This window comes from Mustelus asterias, chromosome 17 (assembly GCF_964213995.1).
Source record: "Mustelus asterias chromosome 17, sMusAst1.hap1.1, whole genome shotgun sequence".
NCBI lineage: Eukaryota > Metazoa > Chordata > Chondrichthyes > Carcharhiniformes > Triakidae > Mustelus > Mustelus asterias.
The window spans coordinates 2,788,664-2,809,881 of NC_135817.1; the positions used below are offsets into that span (position 1 = coordinate 2,788,664).

The 21,218-nt window shown below is 47.4% G+C and overlaps 1 protein-coding gene across 2 annotated transcripts; it reads right to left on the reverse strand.

The window, feature by feature from the left end:
* Positions 1 to 6,661: 6,661 nt before the first annotated feature.
* LOC144506273 (uncharacterized) lies at positions 6,662 to 15,154 on the reverse strand. Of its 2 annotated transcripts, none has more exons than XM_078232151.1 (2): positions 14,953 to 15,154; positions 6,662 to 10,724 (listed from the first exon to the last, which is right to left on the reverse strand). In XM_078232151.1, exon 2 carries the CDS (start codon positions 10,696 to 10,698, stop codon positions 10,261 to 10,263), a length of 438 nt encoding a protein of 145 aa, XP_078088277.1. In that variant the 5' UTR covers positions 10,699 to 10,724; positions 14,953 to 15,154; the 3' UTR covers positions 6,662 to 10,260. The 2 variants fall into 2 exon arrangements, with proteins under 2 accessions (XP_078088277.1, XP_078088278.1); XM_078232152.1 differs by having other exon boundaries at positions 9,741 to 10,724; positions 14,997 to 15,140.
* Positions 15,155 to 21,218: the final 6,064 nt, after the last annotated feature.

Genomic DNA, 21,218 nt, shown 5'->3' on the forward strand with positions numbered 1-21,218 from the left:
AGGAAAATCCTAAGGCATTTTATACGCAAGTCCTGCCAAGGACTTTTCATGTCCCCTTTTAGTCCTCCTAACTCTTTCCTTAAGTTCCTTCCTATGTTCTTTATATTCTTCAAGGGCTTCATCTGTCCGAAGCCTTTCAGTCCTTATGAAAGCTTCCTTTTTCTTTTTGACAAGGCTCACAATACCCCTCGATATCCAGGGTTCCCGATACGTGCAACACTAATCCTTCATTCTCACAGGTAATGCTGGTGCTGAATTCCAATCAACTGACATTTGAAAGACTCCCACATGTCAGATGTTGATTTACCCTCAAACAGCCTCCCCCAATCTACACTCCCCAGATCCTGCCTAATGTTGTTGTCGTTAGTCTCCCCCCAGTTTAACACCTTTGCCCAAGAACCACTCTTGTCCTTATCCACAAGCACCTTAAAACTTATGGAATTATGATCACTGTTCCTGAAATGCTCTACTGCTGAAACTTCGATCACCTGGCTGGGCTCATTCCCCAATACCACGTCTAATATGGCTTCTTCCCGAGTTGGGCTATTTACATACTGTTTCAAGAAACCCTCCTGGACGCTCCTTACAAATTCTGCCCCATCCAAGCCCCTTGCAGTAAGTGAGTCCCAGTCAATATAGGGAAAGTTAAAATCACCCACCACAACAACCCTGTTGTTTTTGCATCTTTCAAAATCTGTCTGCATATCTGCTCCTCTATCTCCCTTTGGCTGTTGGGAGGCCTGTAATAAACCCCCAACATTGTAACTGCACCCTTCCTATTCCTGAGTTCTACCCATATTGCCTCGCTGCCTGAACCATCTGAAATGTCCTCCCTCAGTACAACTGTGATATTCTCCTTAACCAGTAATGCCACTCTCCCACCCCTTTTACATCCCCCTTTATCGTGCCTGAAGCATCTAAATCCTGGAATGTTTAGCTGCCAATCCTGTCCCTCTTTCAACCAAGTCTCTGTAATAGCAACGTCATATTTCCAGGTACTAATCCAAGCTCTAAGTTCATCTGTCTTACCCGTTATACTCCTCGCGTTGAAACAAATGCACTTTCCTCTTAATCTTACTGGCCTTAGTCTGGAGCTCTCCCTCAGTTTTTTCTCTTGCTGACCGACTGCTCTGGTTCCCACCCCACTGTCATACTAGTTTAAACCCTCTGGTTTTCCTTCCCCTCTCTTTTCTGCATACATTATAACGTTGAAAATGAAATTCCAGTCCTCACCATTTTAAAAGGCACATTGCCATTATCACTATACTTCAGAGTCCCACATGGGGGGGCGGCACAGTGGTTAGAAATGCTGTCTCAAGCTCCAGGGACCAAGGTTCGATTCCCGGCTGGAGTCATTGTCTGTGTGGAGCCTGCACATTCTCCCCACGTCTGCATGGGTTTCCTCCAGATGCTCTGGTTTCCTCCCACAGTCCAAGGACATGCTGGTTAGGTGCATTGGCTATGCTAAATTCTCCCTCAGTGTAACCGAACAGGTGCCGCAGTGTGGCAACTAGGGGATTTTCACAGTAACTTCATTACAGTGTTAATGTAAGCCTACTTATGACACATAAACTAAAAAAAACAATTGTGTTAGTAGCTCAATCTATGCGTTGTATCCTGCCATTGTACTCCTCATAGAAAGCTTCTATCCAACATGGTACTATTTCCTTCTTTAGCACCGTCACTTTATGTACCTTATTCCTTTTTCTATTTCCAGCTGCCAGTGCCCATTCGCTTCCCAATTTAGCTTAGATCCTCCCAAACATGCAAGTTAATCTCTGCATAAAGACATTACCCTGGTCCTGTTGAGTGCAACATGTCCCTTTTGAACAGATGGCTCTGTCCCAGAACAAGTCCAATTGTCCCAACAGTCTGAGGCCATCCTTCCTGCATTATATCCAGCCATGCAGTGATGATTTCCCAATTTTTTTGATTTGCGTTCACTTGGCCTAACTGGAGATTGTTATCTTTAAGGCTGATTTCAAACAGCTGGAGGTATCTCCTTGCAAATGTGCACATCACCACCGCCCACCCCCCTCCCCCAACCCCTCAAAGAAAGGTGCAGATGTGCCCTGATCTTTCAACATGTTGCAAGAATTGCAAGCAACAGGTCACAGCTGCCAGCTTGTTATGAACAGGGAATGCTGGTGGTGGGATCCACTTCCTCGTCGTCATCTCACGGCTGTCTGCAGCAAGGTGTGTATTTTAGAGGGAGTGAAAAACATGTAGACTGAATGGAGGTGCTCCACCCAATCTGCATTTGATGGTCTCAGCATAAAAGGAACTACACTGTGCGCTGTGAAAACGGTGGACTAGACTGAAAGGAGGATATGTAAATGACTGCTTCGCCTGGAAGGAGTGTTTGGGATCGAAGATGGTGAGGAGGGAGGAGGTGTCAGGGCAAGAGTTATATCTGTGTCTGCATGGGAAGGTTCTATGGTAAGGGGAGCTAGACAGGACACCACAGAGAGGACCATCCCATTGAAATGCTGAAAGGTGAGGCCAAGAGAAGATCGGTTTGGTGGCATCAGCAGCACTTGGTAGAAGCGGGTGGTGGGTGATTGGTTAAATTTGGAGGCTGGTGGGTTGGAAGATGAGAGTAAGTGTGGAAGTTAAAATATTCAGGTTAAAAAAATTATGCCTTCTCTGCAACAGCTTGTGAGAATGTTATGTTGCAAACCTTCAAGGGAGCCTCTCTGCTTTCAGGATAACCTGCTTTTGCATAGCCCTCATAACATTCTGCTTTTTGACCTTCACCGGAGGGTGAGCAAAACCACATTTTTCCATAACAAATACCAAAGGCGCGATATGAACAAAGAACAAAGAAAATTACAGCACAGGAACAGGCCCTTCGGCCTCCAACCCTGCACCGACCATGCTGCCCGACTTAACTAAAACCCCCTACCCTTTTGGGGACCATATCCCTCTATTCCCATCCTATTCATGTATTTGTCAAGCCGCCCCTTAAAAGTCACTACCTTATCCGCTTCCACCACCTCCCCCGACAACGAGTTCCAGGCACCCACTACTCTCCGTGTAAAAAATCTGCCTCGTACATCTCCTTTAAACCTTGCCCCTCACACCTTAAACCTGTGCCCCCTAGTAATTGACTCTTCCACCCTAGGAAAAAGCTTCTGACTATTCACTCTGTCCATGCCTCTCATAATCTTGTAGACTTCTATCAGGTCGCCCCTCAACCTCCGTCGTTCCAATGAGAACAAACCAAGTTTCTCCAACCTCTCCTCATACCAGGCAACATCTTGGTAAATCTTTTCTGTACCCTCTCCAAAGCCTCCACATCCTTCTGGTAGTGTGGCAACCAGAATTGAACACTATATTCCAAGTGCGGCCTAAGGTTCTATAAAGCTACAACATGACTTGCCAATTTTTAAACTCAGTGCCCCAGCCAATGAAGGCAAGCATGCCGCATGTCTTCTTGACTACCTTCTCCACCTGCATTGCCACTTTCAGTGACCTGTGTACCTGTACACCCAGATCCCTCTGCCTATCAATACTCTTAAAGGTTCTGCCATTTACTGTATATTTCCTATCTGTACTAGACTTTCCAAAATGTATTACCTCACCTTTGTCCGGATTAAACTCCATCTGCCATCTCTCCGCCCAAGTCTCCAACTGATCTATAACCTGCTGTATCCTCTGATGGTCCTCATTGCTATCCGCAAATCCACCAACCTTTGTGTTGTCCGCAAACTTACTAATCAAACCAGTTACACTTTCCTCCAAATCATTTATATATATTACAAACAGCAAAGGGTCCCAGCACTGATCCCCGAGGAACGCCACTTGTCACAGCCCTCCATTCAGAAACGCACCTTTCCACTGCTACCCTCTGTTTTCTTTGACCGAGCCAGTTTTGTATCCACCTTGCCAGCTCACCTCTGATCCCATGCGACTTCACCTATGGGGATATGCTATGCAAATGAAGGATCAGCAGAAGTCAATTTTTCATCGAATGAGAAAGGGCGAAAAGCCAGGATTTAATTGGCAAATATGTATGTCAACGAAAGATGTGAAAAATCTCTTGTTCCTGATTTGCTGTAATTGACTATAACTGCTGAGTTGTATTTCTGTAACCTCGGAACCACTCCTGCCATTTCGATGGAGGGCGGAGTCCTCCTTATGCACAAGTAATTAAAGGTCTTGCATTGGATGCATGGTGACCAGCGCTGTCTCTATCAAGCGTCAGCTAAGCGTGCCTAAGGTTGCTGGTATCCAAGGATCTCTGACAAGAGGAGGAAACGGGAGTGGGGGAAACACCACATTGTGATTCTGGGAATGAGGAAAGGGTGAAAGCTTTAGCGTGGGACATGCTGCGCACATGGTCAAGGGCCACATCAACCATCATGGGGGGAATAATCCATGGCTGAGAAGAAGGCATCTCTGAAAGGCTGTGGCCGGATGATTGCATCACCAGAACAAATGTGAAGGAGACAGAGGAACTCGTAGAATGGAATGCAGACCTTGTAGGGTGTGGAGTATGAACCGCATCAAGGTAAACTTATCAGGGTTTATTGGAAACATTGGTTGACATTACCTACCTGCTGTCTCCTGCCATCACTCCCTGCTTTTCAAGAAAACACAGTGGAAGGTCTGTGATTTTCCCCTTGCTCTGATTATCGACCATTGCCTCCTTCCCGCCCTATCAGTCACACTGCCCCACTCAATTTATCCACTACTTCTGCTGCTATCTTCAGGTTTTTTTCATATTCCTTAATAATTCTTTCATTGTTCTTTATAAGTCTAACACTTTCAAATTTTCCGCATTTCTACATTTCAAAGGGAGACTTTAAGCTTGGTACTGCTTTTTACCTTGTCGGCAGCCCACGGCTTGAGATTGGTGTGACGGCTTTGTGTTGCTCCAACTTTTTGTTGAACACCGCACACTATTTCATTGGTTTTTCTGGGGCAGTGTATTGTGGACAGCTTGTGCCACACACTGTCAAAGTCAGCCTTCCTTAAGTTTGGTAGGGAGAGCGGGGTTGTAAACTTATCAAATAAAATTGTGTCCATTGTTCACAAGATATTTCCTGACAGATTGTTTCCCGTTACTAAATCTAACGTGACCGACAGCAGAGCGAGTGGGGGATTCATCCAAAGAGTCCCGATTGCTCGTCTCATCACAAAAAGTGACAGCATGGTTCCTAGTTTTGGCATGATCCAATTTTCTATTAATAACCCCACAGCAAACTCAACATAAGATGAATTCAGAGGGTTAATTTATTTGAGCAAAATTTCAAAATGTGTGGGGGAGGGATGGGGGGTCACTACATACAGTAAAAGGAGGAGAAAAAGACTTACAGGGCAAGGATCCTAGAGAAAATAATTACTGTTTAACATGCATTCAGAGTCCAGAATCGAAGTCCAATGGCATACTCCTTCACAGAGGCTGGCAGGTTGAAAACTGATGCTGGACAATTTACATTTCCAAAGAGTTGCTTTCCACAATGAGATTGACACATAGGGATGAATCCATCTTGGAATAAATAATTGAGAAGTTCCAGCAGAAACAGTGTAGATGAGGCCAGACATTCAGCCCTAACAGAGCCCCTTTGCTCTTCTGCTACTTGGTGATGTCAGGCCAAGTTGTTTCAGTATAGCAGGGCAACATCACTGGTTATACAAGCTAGAGAATTTCAGGACACGTGACTCCTGTTGCTTCAGTGTCTTCGATAAAAGGCTGTGCATTCCCCATCTGGGTTCCCAAGATGGTTAAACGTTCCACCCATTATAACTTGAAAAGAAGGTTACAGGGTCCTTTTTCCTAGCAGATGGACAGGCTTGAGTGGGCCAGGCCTGGCTTATGAAATGCAGATCGTCTTTGTACAGTTCCCTTTGAATTTAGTTTCTGCAGCCCAAAAGGTTCATTAGTGTTTCTTCAGATATAACGAGATGAGAGCTTTACAATACTATCACATTAGTTTGGGGGCCAGAGATAGACAGATCTTCAACAATGTTAAATATGGCTATTGTCCAGCTTTTTAAAAATTTTAGAAATTAGCCATTGGGGTATGTGTACGTATTTGATAAAAAATATAGTGCAAGAGTGCGAGGTCTGAATCACCTGACACTAAGATAACCTGTCTCCTCATTGGTTCAAGAACCGATTGTTCCAGAAAGCTACCAAAAATATACATCAGGCATTTGCTGCACTTAGAATTTGAGCTGCTTTGAATCCCCCGGTCAAAGAAAAGATTAAAATCTCCCACAATGATGATCAACAAGATTGCTTTTGCTAGAAGCCTCTCTGATCTCCATTTTGCACCTCCTGATACTATATCACTGTCAGATGGTCGGTGTATAACTCCTACCATATCTTGCATCTACTGATAGTTAATTCCATCCAGCCTGTACCCACTGCCTGCTTACCCTCTTGTTCAGTCTCCTCCATCAACATAGCTCGTCCTGATCTTATCCACAGCAAGAAGTCTCACAACACCAGGTTAAAGCCCCAACAGGTTTATTTGATATCACGAGCTTTCGGAGCACTGCTCAATGTCAGACTTCCGACTGTGCCCACCCCAGTCCAACACCGACATCTCCACATCATGATCTTATACGGAAATAGAAGTCTTTCCCCTTTTTTTTTTACTAAGAGCTGGAGCAGTGCTGGAATATAGGAAGAAGCCGATCCACTCAATTTAAATATGCAGGCAATTTATTCAGTTACGAGCCCAACTGACAGCTTTCAATATTTCAAAACATTTCAGTTCCACTGAATTCCAATCTGGCTAATCCTTTGCAGAACTACACACCATTGACTATGAATAGCTAAGGGCGGCCAGTGATTGGTATTGTTCCTTTATTGTTTGATTGACTTATTGGATGGCCAAGGTCTAGTGGCGCGTCACTCTGCAACTCTCAAATACAAGGGTCCCATGGAACCAGCAGGTTAGAACTGAAATGTCTTCTGCCTCATTATGCTGGGTTTGAGAGAATTCTTCACAGCAGAGAATGTGAAAACACTCCGAAAGAAAAATAAACTTGCCTGCAAAGGTATTCCGTGACAAAGAATTGAATCTGAACTAGGGTGAAAACAAGGATTACAAAAATCGCAGCCGCGTGGCATCGGGACAGGAGGAGGCCATTCAACCCCTTGAGCCTGTTTTGCATTTGGATGAGATTGGGGCTGATTGGTATCTGAATTCATTCACCTGCTGTGACTCCATACTCATTATATACTTGGCCAGCAGGAAAAAAACATCAGATTTAAACAGATTCCAAACTCTGACCATCCTCTGAACAAAGAAAGGTTTCTGAATGACCCTACCCACCCACTAGCAGAAAACCTTTCTACCATTACCAATTCCTTCCAAAATACTTCAATCAAAACACCCTTAACAAGACTTGCATTCACTGGAATGTGGAAAGTTACGTAAATGCCAGTAACTGGGTGACCCTTAGAATTCGCAGCAAATAACAGTAAGAAAAAGGAGCGAGGACATTACTACTCATGGGATTTCCCTTCTCACCTTATTCATTTTGTCCATTGCTTTTCAATGGGTGGATATTGACCCATCCTGGTTTTATGACCCCGTGCAGTAGGACAGTCGAACCCAAACCATAACACCTTCCTGGGAGGTTCAGTGACTATTACCAATACTCTGCAGATGTTTCTGGTCACTGACTGAGGTGATCAGTGGAGATGCAGGTCATTGACTACAATGAAAAAGAGAGTCGGAGTTTTCAAACCAGCGTCACGGTGATGGGGGAAGAGAGGCAGGGCCGGCAGCGACACAGGGGAAGAGGGACCATCCGGTGATCGGCCCTGCCCGGAGCATCCGGTGATCAACCCGCCCCAGACCATCCTGTGATCAATGCCTGGACTATCTGGTGATCAATGCCTGGACTATCTGGGGATCAATGCCTGCCTGGACTAAAAGTTTATTAGTGTGACAAGTAAGCTTACATTAAACACTGCAAATGAAGTTACTCTGAAAATCCCCTAGTTGTCACACTCTGGCGCCTGTTCAGGTACACTGAGGGAAAATTTAACATGGCCAATGCACTTAACCAGCACGCCTTTCAGACTATCCAGTAATCCATGCCTGCCCGGGCTATCCTGTGATCAATCCTGCCAAACCTTCTGTGAACTTCAACTCATGGGTGGTCAGTTCATACAGGTTTCATTACAATGGTTGGCGAAGCATTGATGTTCAACAATATGTAATACAATTCATTTCATCATCCAAGTAGCTTCTATATGGATTTTCACAGTAGCTTCATTGCCATGTTAATGTAAGCCTACTTGTGACACTAATAAATAAACTTTAAACGCCAAAACATTGAAGGATCTGCTGAATCAAAGAGACAATTGGCCCCAATTTGCTGTTGGAGTTAATCCTGTTACACTAGTTAGTCTGATCATTGTAGGTTGAGTTTTTCCTGATTTGCTTAATTGGCTAGTTGCTGAAGTGTGAGCTGATATCAGTAACTTGAGCGAAAGAGTGAACAGGGTAAGCAATGGAATCTCACCCTAACGAGGCTGAAGAATGGAGGAATTAACAGTGCAGGAACCAAGATGGAAGTGTAAATTCAAATGTAAATTCTACCATAAACCATGTGCAGAATAAAGGGCTTAATTGTCAAATTGGGGTCAGATGCCAACCCCAAGATCATTTCCAGGTCCTGACCTTGCATCACTGTCACACACATCATGTGACCTTTAAACGTAAATACCCTAAATGGGCCGGCAGTAAGCTCAACGCCCAATCAGTGCCAGGCATTACCAGAAGATGGGTGCTGCGTGTGGACTGCCAAGTGGAAGAGGCAGCAGTGCTGAGGTCCAGCAGACAGACAAAGAGTCATCTGAGAGGTAATGCACATGACTAAAGGACAAAGTACAGCACAGGAACAGCCCTTCGGCCCTCCAAGCCTGCCCCGATCATGAAGCCTAAACTAAAACCGTATACACTTAGAGTCCGTATCCTTCCATTCCCATCCTATTCATGTATTTGTCCAGTTGCCCCTTAAATGCCACGATCGTACCTGCTCCCACCACCTCCCTGGGCAGTGCGTTCCAGTCATTCACCACCCTCTGTGTAAAAACCTTGCCTTGCACATCCCCTCTAAACTTTTCCCCACACACCTTAAGCCCATGTCCCCTAGTACTTGACTTTTCTGCCCCAGGGAAGAGCATCTGACTATCCACCCTGTCCATGCCACTCATAATCTTGTAAACCTTGATCAGGTCACCCTTCAACCTATGTCGTTCCAGTCAGATTGACCTGAATTTATCCAACCTCTCCTCATAGCTAATACCCTCCAGATCAGGCAACATCCTCTTCTGTACCCTCTCCAAAGCATCCACATCCTTCTGATAGTGTGGCGACCAGAATTGTACACAATATTCAAAATGAGGCCTAACTAAGGTTAGCGTGAGATCAACCGAGTCTCATTATTTTTCATATAACAAAATTAATTTCTGCCCACATTGAATTGGCTGTGCATGAATAAGCTCCAGACATTGAAAGAAGACATTTACAATTTGAAAATAGCCTTCTGGCCCTCCCCAGCTTATTAACAATTTCTTCAGGGAGCTTAACTTGAAACAAGCAAGTACTTGACTCCTTTCCACTCGCCCTCACTTTGAAAATTCCTGGAGGTTTCAGGAATCTGACACACCATCCAGGAACTTGATTTTCACAGCATACCCCATTCCTGTTACGACTGCCATGGCAACCGAAATCCGAGAGAAAGATACAAGTGGGTTCACAACAAAAACGTGAAAAAATGTTGCAACTTTAAATTAGGTGTGATTTTAAAATCTCCAACAACAATTAAAAGCTGACTGAATGAGATTCCATGTTTGCAATAACTCATTTGCAGTGCCAGAGGCTGACTGACAGACAGAAAACAACCACATTGTTCTTCAGTACAAGTCCAAAATGGATAACATTTAACTTTGCGACGAGTTTCGCTCATTCGCCCAATCACATATACAGCAAAAGGACTGCACCATTCCAACGCATTTCGCCGAGGAGGAGCAGGTTAGTGAGATGCTGTTTTCATAAAGCTAACACCACAGCACCAGTCATAAACAAGTCCTCGATTTCTGTGCTCCTTACCGCACATCTGCCCTGGTCTGAAATGGCTGTAGCATTGACACAGCTGAGCCTCACTGCTATTTTAGCAACAAATCTCTGGCCCAGTCTTGTTCATTTGAGCAGCTCTGTTGCGGTGGGAATACTGCACCGGCTGTCCAAAAGGCGAGAGTTGGCACACAATCGTTCAAATGGGTTTCTAGCCACTGTGAGTTCGCTGGTGTCGTATTAAATGACCAGATGTGTAGAATCTTTTCTTACACACGACGCACTCAAAGGGTTTCTCTCCAGTGTGGATTCGCTGGTGAACGCGGAGGTCATTGCAGGTGGAGAACCGTTTCTGGCACACAACGCACTCAAAAGGTTTCTCCCCGGTGTGAAATCGCCGATGTCTGGTCAAGTTACTGGACTTACTGAAACACTTCTTGCACACAGTACACTCAAAGGGCTTCTCCCCAGTGTGAACCCGCAGGTGCCGTTTTAAAAGACAGGCCCAGCGAAAGCCCTTGCCACAAACAAAGCACTGAAAGCAGTCCTCTTGTTGCACACTCCTCGCCTGCTGCTCAGCCCTGGTGGTTTCTGAGGGACCCGGCTCCTCACTCATCAACACTTGCGTTTCCCTTACTAGTTCCATCATGTCGCAAAGCGTCGGAATTCCCAGACCTGAACAACACACAAAGCAGAACAACAAATAGAGCGCTCAGCTTCAAACAAGCCAGTCCCAAAGTGAAACGAAAACAGAAAATGCTGGAAAATCTCAGCAGCTCTGACAGGATCGGTGCAGAGAGGACACAGTTTACGTTAAGTCTGGATGACTCTTCACCTTCAGGATCTCTTCAGGGCAGCACAGTGGCAAGCACTGCTGCCTCATAGCTCTAGGAACCCGGGTTCAATTCCGGGCTTGGGGGTCACTGTCTGTGTGGAGTTTGCACATTCTCCCCATGTCTGCGTGGGTTTCCTCCGGATGCTCCGGTTTCCTCCCACAGTCCAAAGATGTGCGGGTTAGGTGCATTGGTCAAGCTAAATTGCCGCTTGGTGTTAGGGGGATTAGCAGGGTCAGTATGTGGGGTTATGGGGATAGGGCCTGGGTGGGATTGTGGTTGGTGCAGACTCAATGGGCTGAATGGCCTCCTTCTGCACTATAAGGATTCTATGATTTGTCAGTCCCAAAGTTAAGTCTGATGTGACTCATGTGCTGTGGTTTAGTGTAGCTCATAATTCATCTGTGACAGGTACCACACGCGAATCTCTCCCTCCACCCTCCAACACCCCTCCTCATCACCAAATGCCAACCTCTCCATCTCCCTCACTTTTCCCCTCTCTAATCGCCCTTCCCCCTAACAACGCCTGTCTCACCACCCCCTCCACTAACCTGTCTCCCGCGCCACCCCGTGTCTCTCTCACCACCTCCTCCACCAACCCGTGTCTCTCTCACCACCCCCTCCGCCACCCCGTGCCTCTCTCACCACCCCCCCCACCAACACCTGTCTCTCACCCCCTGCTATCTCTCTCCTGTTCTCAGCTCCCCCATCTCTCTGCCCCTACTCCATCTCTCTCTCGTCACTCCCTCCAACTCTCTCTCCCCTTCTTACCCACCCCACCCCTCTCTTCCCCCCCTCGATCACCCCACTCCTTCTCCTCCCCTCGACCACCTCACCCCTTCTCGTCTCTCCCCCCCTCTCTCTCCCTCACTCCCCCACTCCCCATTCTCCTTCCTTCTCTCCATCCCTCACCCCCTCCTCCTTCTGTCCCTCCATCCCTCAATACCACCTCCTTCTGTCCCTCTCTCCACCACCCGTCTCCTCCTCTCAATTCCTCACTGACTTTTCCTTACCCCCACCGCGGTCCCCCACCCACCTGTCTCCTTCTCCCCTCCTTTCCCAATGCCCGTCTCCTCCTCTCTGTCCCTCTTCTCGCCGTCTTGCTCTCTCCCTCTGCCACCCCTTGCCATCCTTTTCACATCCCCTCTTGCTTTCTCTCTCTCTCCCCCAAAACGCCACCTCTCCCTCTCTGTCTTTCTACCCCTTCCCAACCACACCTCCGTTTAAAACACAATACAATAGATAGAGTTACTGACCACCTCACACTGATAAATCCCCTCATATCTTTTTGTATACAATGTAAACAGATAGTTACTGATTCGCACACAATCACCTCATATCTTTATAAACACAATATACACTTGTAGAGATAACTAGGTTCTTGATTGGAAGGGGATCAAAGGTTACAGGGAACAAGTGGGAGAATGGGGTTCTGAAACCTATCAGTCATGATTGAATGGTGGAGCAGACTTGATGGGCGAATAGAAACATAGAAACTTGAAGCAGGAATAGGCAATTCGGCCGTTCGAACCTGCTCCGCCATTCATTTTGGTCATGGCTGATCATCAAATTCAATATCCTGATTTCTCCCCTTCCCCCAATACCCCTTGATCCCTTTAGCACCTAGAGCTACATCTAATTTTTTCTTGAAAATCAGACAATGTTTTGACCTCAACTACATTCGGTGGTAGTGAATTTCGCACATTCACCACCCTCTGGGTGAAGAAATTTCGCCTCACCTCAGTTCTAAAAGGTTTATCCCTTATCCTCAAACTATGACCCCTACTTCTGGACTCCCCCACCATCGGGAACATTCTTTCTAAATCTACCCTGTCTAATCCTGTTAGAATTTTATACGTTTCTATGAGATCTCCTCTCACTCTTCTAACCTCCAGTGAATAAAATCCTAACCGATTTAGTCTCTCCTCATATGACAGATCTGCCATCCCAGGAATCAGCCTGGTAAACCTTCGCTGTACTCCCTCTCTAGCAAGGACATCCTTCCTCACACAAGGACACCAAAACTGCAGGCAATGCTACATGTGTAGCCTCACCAACGCCCGCTGCAGCAAAACATCCCGATCCCTATACTCAAGTCCTCTTGCTATGAAGGCCAACATACCATAGTGCCTTCTTTACTGCCTGCTGTTCCTGTGCGTTTACTTTCAGCGACTGATGCACAAGGACACCAAGGTCTCATTGAGCATCCACCTCTCTCAATTTACACCCATTCAAGTATTAATCTGTCTTCCTATTATTGCTACCAAAGTGGATAACCTTACATTTATCCATATTATACTGCATCTACCATGCACAGACCCACACACACAGCCTGTCCAAATCACACTGAAGCATCTCTGCATCCTTCTCACAGCTCACCCTCCCACCCAACTTTGTATCATTTGCAAATTTGGAGATAATACATTCAGTTGACTCTTTCAAATCATTAATATGTAATGTGAACAGTTGGAGTCCTAGTTGGGGTCCCTGCAGAACCCCACTAGTCACTGGTTGCCAATCAGAAAAAGACCCATTTATGCCAACTCTTTGCTTCTTATCTGCTAACCAGCTTTCTATCCATCTTAAGACATTACCTGCAATCCCATGTGCTTTAACTTTACCAAGAAGTCTGTTAAGTGAGACCTTGTCGAAAGCTTCTGAAAGTCTAAATAAACTACATCCACTGGTTCTCCTCGGTCAACTCTACTAGTTTGAGAATCCTCAAAGAATAGATTCGTCAAACTTGATTTCCCTTTTGTAAATCCGTGCTTTGTCTGATTATATCACTGCCTTCCAAATGCCGAGTTATGAAATCGTTAATAATAGACACCAGCAACTTCTCCAGTACTGACGTTAGGCTCACTGGTCTATAGTTTCCCATTTTCTCTCTATCTCCCTTTTTGAATAGTAGGCCTACATTAGCCACCCTCCAATCTGTAGGAACCAGTCCAGAGTCCAAACATTTTTGGAAAATAACCACTAATGGATCTACTATTTACAGGGCCACTTCCGTAAGTACTCTGGGATAAAAATTATCAGGGCCTGGAGATTTATCCACCTTCAATCCCATCAATTTCCCCAAAACCATTTCTCTACTATTGCTGATTTCCTTCAGCTCCTCGCTAAAACTTGTCTCTTTCTGCACTTTTGCTTCATCTTTACAAAGGAAAACATGAATAAAGTATGAATTTAATTCCCCAGCCATTTCTTTATTCCCCGTTATGAAATCTCTCATTTCTGACTGCAAGGGGTCTACATTCATTTTTGTCAATCTTTTTCTCTTTACATATCTATAGAAACTTTTACAGTCAGATGGCCTAATTCTGCTCCTATATCTTCGGGTCTCATATAACTAGTGACTCTCCCACTGATATATCCCTTATTATCTTTAGAAACACAATATAAGCAGATAGTTAGTAACTCTCAGAAGACTAAGGAAATTTGGCATGTCGGCTAAGACTCTCACCAACTTTTACAGATGCACCATAGAAAGCATTCTTCCTGGTTGTATCACAGCTTGGTATGGCTCCTGCTCTGCTCAAGACCGCAAGGAACTACAAACGGCCGTGGATGTGACCCAATCCCATCACGTAAACCAGCCTCCCATCCATTGACTCTGTCGACACTTCCCGCTGCCTCAGCAAAGCAGCCAGCATAATTAAGGACCCCACGCACCCCGGACATTCTCTCTTCCACCTTCTTCTGTCGGGAAAAAGGTACAAAAGTCTGAGGTCACATACCAACTGACTCAAGAACAGCTTCTTCCCTGCTGCCGTCAGACTTTAGAATGGACCTACTTCGCATTAAGTTGATCTTTCTCTACACCCTAGCTATGACTGTAACACCACATTCTGCACTCCTTTCCTTCTCTATGAACGGTATGCTCTGTCTGTATAACACACAATACTTTTGACTGTGTGTTAATACATGTGACAATAAATCAAATCCCTCACTGATGTATCCCCTCATATCTTTATGGACACAATATAAACAGTCACTCACTCTCTCGCACTGATGTACCTCTTCATATCTTAAACAAAATATAAACAGATATAGTTACTGACACTCACACACTGATATATCCCCTCATTTCTTTACAGATATAGCTACTGACTCTCATTCTCCAGCCTCTCGGTGCTGAGACATTGATGCAGTTGGTTTTATTTAACTCTCTGCTGCGGCCTCCGCTTGGCGCAAACACAAAGCCTGAGCAAGGCCCCAACTTCAAGCGGAGCTTCGCGCTCTGCGCACGCGCCACAGGCTCCTACCAGCGAGGCGGGGCTTGCGCCGGGAGGGGCGGGGCACGCGCCGGGGGGGCGGGGTTGTGGCGAGAAGCGGTTGGGAGGGGCGGGGCATGCGGCGGGATGGGGCGGGAACGTCACGTAGAAGGGCGGGGCTTGCGGCAAGGGGGCGGGGCACGGCAGGCTGCGGCGTGGCTTGTGGCAAGGAGGGGCGGAGCTTGCAGTCAGGGAGCGGCGGGACATGAGACATGAAGGGGCGGGGTTTGAACGAAGGGGGCGGGGCTTGCGCCATGGAGAGGCGGGGCTTGCCGGCAGGGAGGGGCGGGGCATGCGACATGGAGGAGGGGCTTGTGTCCGGGAGGTGCTGGGCGGGGCATGCGGCAGGGTGGGGCGTGACTTGGGGCCAGGAGGGGCGGGGCTTGCGGCAATGAGGTGCGGGACTTGCGTCAATGAGGGGCGGAGTCCACGGCAGGGAGGGGCGAGGCCTGCATTAAGGAAGGGCGGGGATGGCATCAAGTAGGGGCGGGGCTTGCGGCAAGGAGGGGCGGGGCTTGCGTCAATTAGGGATGGGTCCGTGGAGGGGAGGGGCGGGGCGGGGCGGGGCGTGCGGCAGGGGGGGCGGGGCGTGCGGCAGGGGGGGCGGGGCGTGCGGCAGGGGGGGCGGGGCGTGCGGCAGGGGGGCGGGGCGTGCGGCAGGGGCGGGGCGTGCGGCAGGGGGGCGGGGCGTGCGGCAGGGGGGGCGGGGCGTGCGGCAGGGGGGGCGTGCGGCAGGGGGGGCGTGCGGCAGGGGGGGCGTGCGGCAGGGGGGGCGTGCGGCAGGGGGGGCGTGCGGCAGGGGGGGCGTGCGGCAGGGGGGCGGGGCGTGCGGCAGGGGGCGGGGCGTGCGGCAGGGGGAGCGGGGCGTGCGGCAGGGGGGCGGGGCGTGCGGCAGGGGGGGCGTGCGGCAGGGGGGCGGGGCGTGCGGCAGGGGGGGCGGGGCGTGCGGCAGGGGGGCGGGGCGTGCGGCAGGGAGGGCGGGGCGTGCGGCAGGGAGGGCGGGGCGTGCGGCAGGGAGGGCGGGGCGTGCGGCAGGGAGGGCGGGGTCAATGTCTGGTTACTGACCTCCCAATCTGCTGGGTTGCTGTGCTGAGGAGAAGCACAGTAAGAAGTCTCACAACACCAGGTTAAAGCCCAACAGGTTTATTTGGCAGCACAAGCCACAAGCTTTCGGAGCAATGCTCCTTCATCAGGCAGGTGGGACTTGTGTTCACAAACAGGACATATAAAGACACAAACTCAATTTACAAAATAATGGCTGGAATGCGAGTCTTTACAGGTAATCAAGTCTTAAAGGTACAGACAATGTGAGTGGAGAGAGGGTTAAGCACAGGTTAAAGAGATGTGTATTGTCTCAAGCCAGGACAGTTAGTGAGATTTTGCCAGCCCAGGCAAGTCGTGGGGGTGACAGATAGTGTGACATGAACCCAAGACCCCGATTGAGGCTGAGGGGAAGTTGCAGAGTGTGCCTTTGTATTCAGTGAGCTGTTTAGTGATGAGCTAGCTGATCAAGGTGTTTCTAAGAATTCAGGGAGTAAGTAAAGTTTATTTACTAGTCACAAGTAGGTTTACATTAACACTGCAACAAAGTTATTGTGAAAATCCCCGAATTGCCACATTCTGTGGCACCTGTTCAGGTACACTGAGGGAGAATTTAGCACGGCCAATGCACCAGTTGATAGAAAGAGAAAAGGATTGTTCTGGTGAGAGTCAGCTAGGCCCTGCAATCACACAAAGCGATGGAAATCTGTAACTTTCCCAAAAAGATGGCAAAAATCAAGATTTCTTGACAATTTCCAAACACAGATTGATATTTCAGCTTCCACGGTATATTGATTATTTTTGATAGATTTTTTATTGTGAAGTATGTGAGGCAGAGTAAATAGAGTGGAAATATATATCAGCCATGATCTCGTTAGATGACGAACAAACTTGATGGGCTGAGTGGCCTCCTGCTAACCTTTGGCTCCTTAATCTCTTCCTTGCAGATTACAGCCAATTAGACACGCACCAAAAGCCATTTCCTGACTATAAAATTACAGTTTAAATAGATAATAATACATGTCAGGATTCAACTGACAATTTGAAGAGGAAAATCAAATTAGTGAACAATTGACATAGTCTAAGGACCCTGAAAAGTACCCAGCCAATCTCAAGGTATCTCAAAAATGTGAGCAACCAGTGAAGCTAGTTTTTTTTTATTTATTCATTTATTGCTGAGCCAACAATTATTGCCCATCCCTAGTTGCGCTTGAGGTGGTGGTGGCTGAATTTCCTTTTGGTTGAACCACTGCAGTCCCTAATATGAAGGTACACCCAAAGTGCTGTTAGGGAGCGGGTTCCAGGATGTTGACCCAGTAATAGTGATAGAATGGCGGTATATTTCCAAGTCCGGATGGTGAGTGACTTGAAGTGGAACCTCCAGTTGGTGGTGTTTCCGGGTATCTGTTGCTCTTGTCCTTCTGGATGGTAGCAGTCGGAGGTTTGAAAGGTGATGTCTAAGGAGCCTTGGTGAGTTCTTGCAATGCACTTGTAGATGGTACACACTGCATCCACTGTATGTCAGTCGTGGAGGGAATGAATGTTTGTGGAACACTCAAGTGCGTCTGCTTTGTCCTAGATGCTGTTGATAGTCTTGAGTGTTGTTAGAGCTGCATTCATCCAGGCAAGTGAAGAGAGTTCCATCACATTCCTGATTTGCGCCTTGTAGATGGTGGACAGGAGAGGTGTCAGGAAGTGCGTTATTTGCTGCAGGATTTCCAGCCTCTGACCTGCTCTGCTAGCCACAGTATTTATATCAATAGTCCAGTGCAGTTTCTGGTCAATGGTAACTCCCAGGATGTTGATAGCGTGGGACTCAGCAACGATAATGCCATTGAATGTCAAGGCGTGATGGTTAGATTCTCTCTTGTTGGAGATAGTTATGGCCCAGCACTTATGTGGCACAAATTTTACTTGCCACTTGTCAGCCCAACCATTGGCCATGCTAAAGTCTATGTCAGTATACCTGAACAAATACCCGGGTTCGATTCCCGGCTTGGGTCACTGTCTGTGCGTAGTCTGCATGTTCTCCCCGTGTCTGTGTTGGTTTCTTCCGGGTGCTCCAGTTTCCTCCCACACTCTAAAGATGTGAGGGTTAGGTGGATTGGCCATGATAAATTGACCCTAGTCTCAGGGGGATTAGCAGGGTAAATATGTGGGGTTATGGGAATAGGGCCCGGGTGGGATTGTGGTCGGTGCAGACTCAATGGGCCGAATGGCTTCCTTCTGCACTGTAGGGATTCTATGATTCTATGAGGCAGGGATGCTAACCAGATCAAAACAATTCCTAGAGTCTGTGCCTTGGGAACCCCACTGTATACGTTCCACCAGTCCTATAAACAGCCATGCCCTGTTTCTGTTCAGTCAGCTCGGCAAAGGATGTGCTCAGTTCCTTACACTGAGAGTTCCCACAGCTCATGGATGAAGATCTTTCTCTGCTGCTGTGAATGCTGAGAAAGCATATGGCCATTTGACTAGACAATTTACTGACCATCCAATGATACAGGGGCATCTATAAAACAGACAGTTGCAGAGATACACCAGTGTACTACAGACCAGTGGTCTCACATCAGTGGTAGCAAAACGCCTGGAGAAAATTCTCAAGGAGAGTGTCTCTTTCTGCAAGGCAAAGCTTGATTAGGGATAGTTAGCATGGCTTCTTCAGAGGGAGCTCACGCCTAACAGATTTCATAGAAATCTAGAAACCCTACAGTGCAGAAAGAGGCCATTCAGCCCATCAAGTCTGCACCGACCACAATCCCACCCAGGCCCTACTCCCATATCCCTACACATTTACCCGCTAATCCCTCTAACCTACGCATCTCGGGTCACTAAGGGGCAATTTTAGCATGGCCAATCAACCCGCACATCTTTAGGCTGTGGGAGGAAACCGGAGCACCCGGAGGAAACCCACGCAGACACGAGGAGAATGTGCAAACTCCACACAGACAGTGGCCCAAGCCGGGAATCAAACCCAGGTCCCTGGAGCTGTGAAGCAGCAGTGCTAACCACTGTGCTACCGTGCCACCCCGATTTGATCGAATGTTTTGAGGAGGTGACCTGGTGTATAGATGAGGGTAGTGCAGTTGATGTAGTTTATCTGGATTTCAGAAAAGCCTTTGACAAGATCCCACATGGGAGACTTATAATGAATGCCAATGCACATGGAATGCAGGGTAATTTCACAGAGTGGATTCAAAATTGGCTCAACTGTAGGAGACAGAGGGTGATGACAGAAGGCTGATTTAGTGACTGAGACCAGTTGTCCAGTGGCGTACGACAAGAATCTGTGCTGGGTCCCCTATTATTTGTTATTTATACAAACAACATAGAGGAAGATGTGGGGGGTAGGATTAGTAAGTTTGCTGATGACACAAAGAATGGACATGTGGTTAACAGTGAGGCTGAGTGTCTTGGGCTACAAGACGATATAGACGGGATGGTCTAATGGGCAGATGAGTGACAGATGGAATTTAACCCTGAAAATTGCGAGGTAATACCCTTTGGAAGGAGTAATTTGACATGGGAGCGCTCAATTAATATAGGACACTCGGAAGTTCTAAGGAACAAAGGGACCTTGGCGTGTTTGTCCATAGATCTCTGAAGATTAAGGGCATGTTAGTAGGGCAGTGAAGAAGGCATATGAGACACTTGCCTTTATTAATCGAAACGTAGATTACAAAAGCAGGGAAGTCATGTTGGAGTTGTATAGAAATTTGGTGAGGCCACAAATAGAGTAGGATATGGTCCCCAGAAGGGTAAGGGGATTTAGTTCAGTTGGGCAGCATGGTCGGTACAGGCTTGGAGGGCTGAAGGGTCTGTTCCTGTGCTGTACTTTTCTTTGTTCTTTGTTCTTCTTTGTACTGTGTGCCGTTCTGGTCATAAGTTCATAAGATCTAGGAGCAGAATTAGGCCATTCGGCCCATCAAGTCTGCTCCGCCATTCGATCATGGCTGATATATTCCTCATCCCCATTTTCCTATCTTCTCCCCATAACCCTTCAACCCATGACCAGTTAAAAATCTGTCTAACTCCTCCTTAAATGTACCCACTGTCCCAACATCCACCGCACTTTGGGGTAGCGAATTCCACAGATCCACAACCCTTTGGGAGAAATAGTTTCTCCTCAACTCTGTTTTAAATTTGCTACCCCTTATCCTAAGACTATGACCCCTCGTCCTAGAATGCCCCACGAGAGGAATCATCTGCTCCATGTCTACTTTATCCATACCTTTTATCATCTTGAATACCTCAATTTAATCTCCCCTCATTCTTCTAAATTCCAGAGAGTACAGGCCTAAACTGTTCAATCTCTCTTCATACAACAAACCCCTCATCTCTGGAATCAATCTAGTGAACCTCCTCTGAACTGCCTCCAATGCCACTACATCTTTCCTCGAACACAGGGACCAAAACTGTGCACAATACTCCAGGTGCGACCTCAAGACCTGGGCCTTGTGATTGGGGACTCCACAATTAAGGGGACAGATAGGAGGGTCGGAACTAAAGGTAGGGACTCAGGGTTGGTGTGTTGCCTACCAGGGGCTGGGGTCCGGGATGTGTCTGACAGGGTATTCAGGACTCTTAGGGGGGAGGGAGATAAACCACAAGTTATTGTACATGTGGGGACACACGACATAGGGAGGATAGGGGAAGGGGATATTAGGCAGGGATTTATGGAGTTGGGGTGGAAACTAAAGGCCAAGACTGACAGAGTGGTTATCTCTGGACTCTTGCCTGTACCACGGGATAGTTTAGAGAGGAATAGGGAGAGGGAAGGTTTGAATTCATGGCTGAGGGGATGGTGCAGGAGGGAGGGGTTCAGGTACTTAAGCAATTGGGGCTCGTACTGGGGAAGGTGTGACCTCTATGAGAAGGATGGTCTACACCTTAATCAGAAGGGGACCAATATCCTGGGGGGTAAATTTGCTAAGGCCATGCAGGGAGGTTTAAACTGATTCGGGGGGGGGGAGGGATCCTGAGTAGTGGGGCTGAAAGTGAGGGATGCATGGATGGGG

What these genes read in the sequence shown, in the direction of transcription:
- LOC144506273 (XM_078232151.1), bottom strand. Translation starts at nt 10,698, where the DNA reads ATGATGGAACTAGTAAGGGAAACGCAAGTGTTGATGAGTGAGGAGCCG.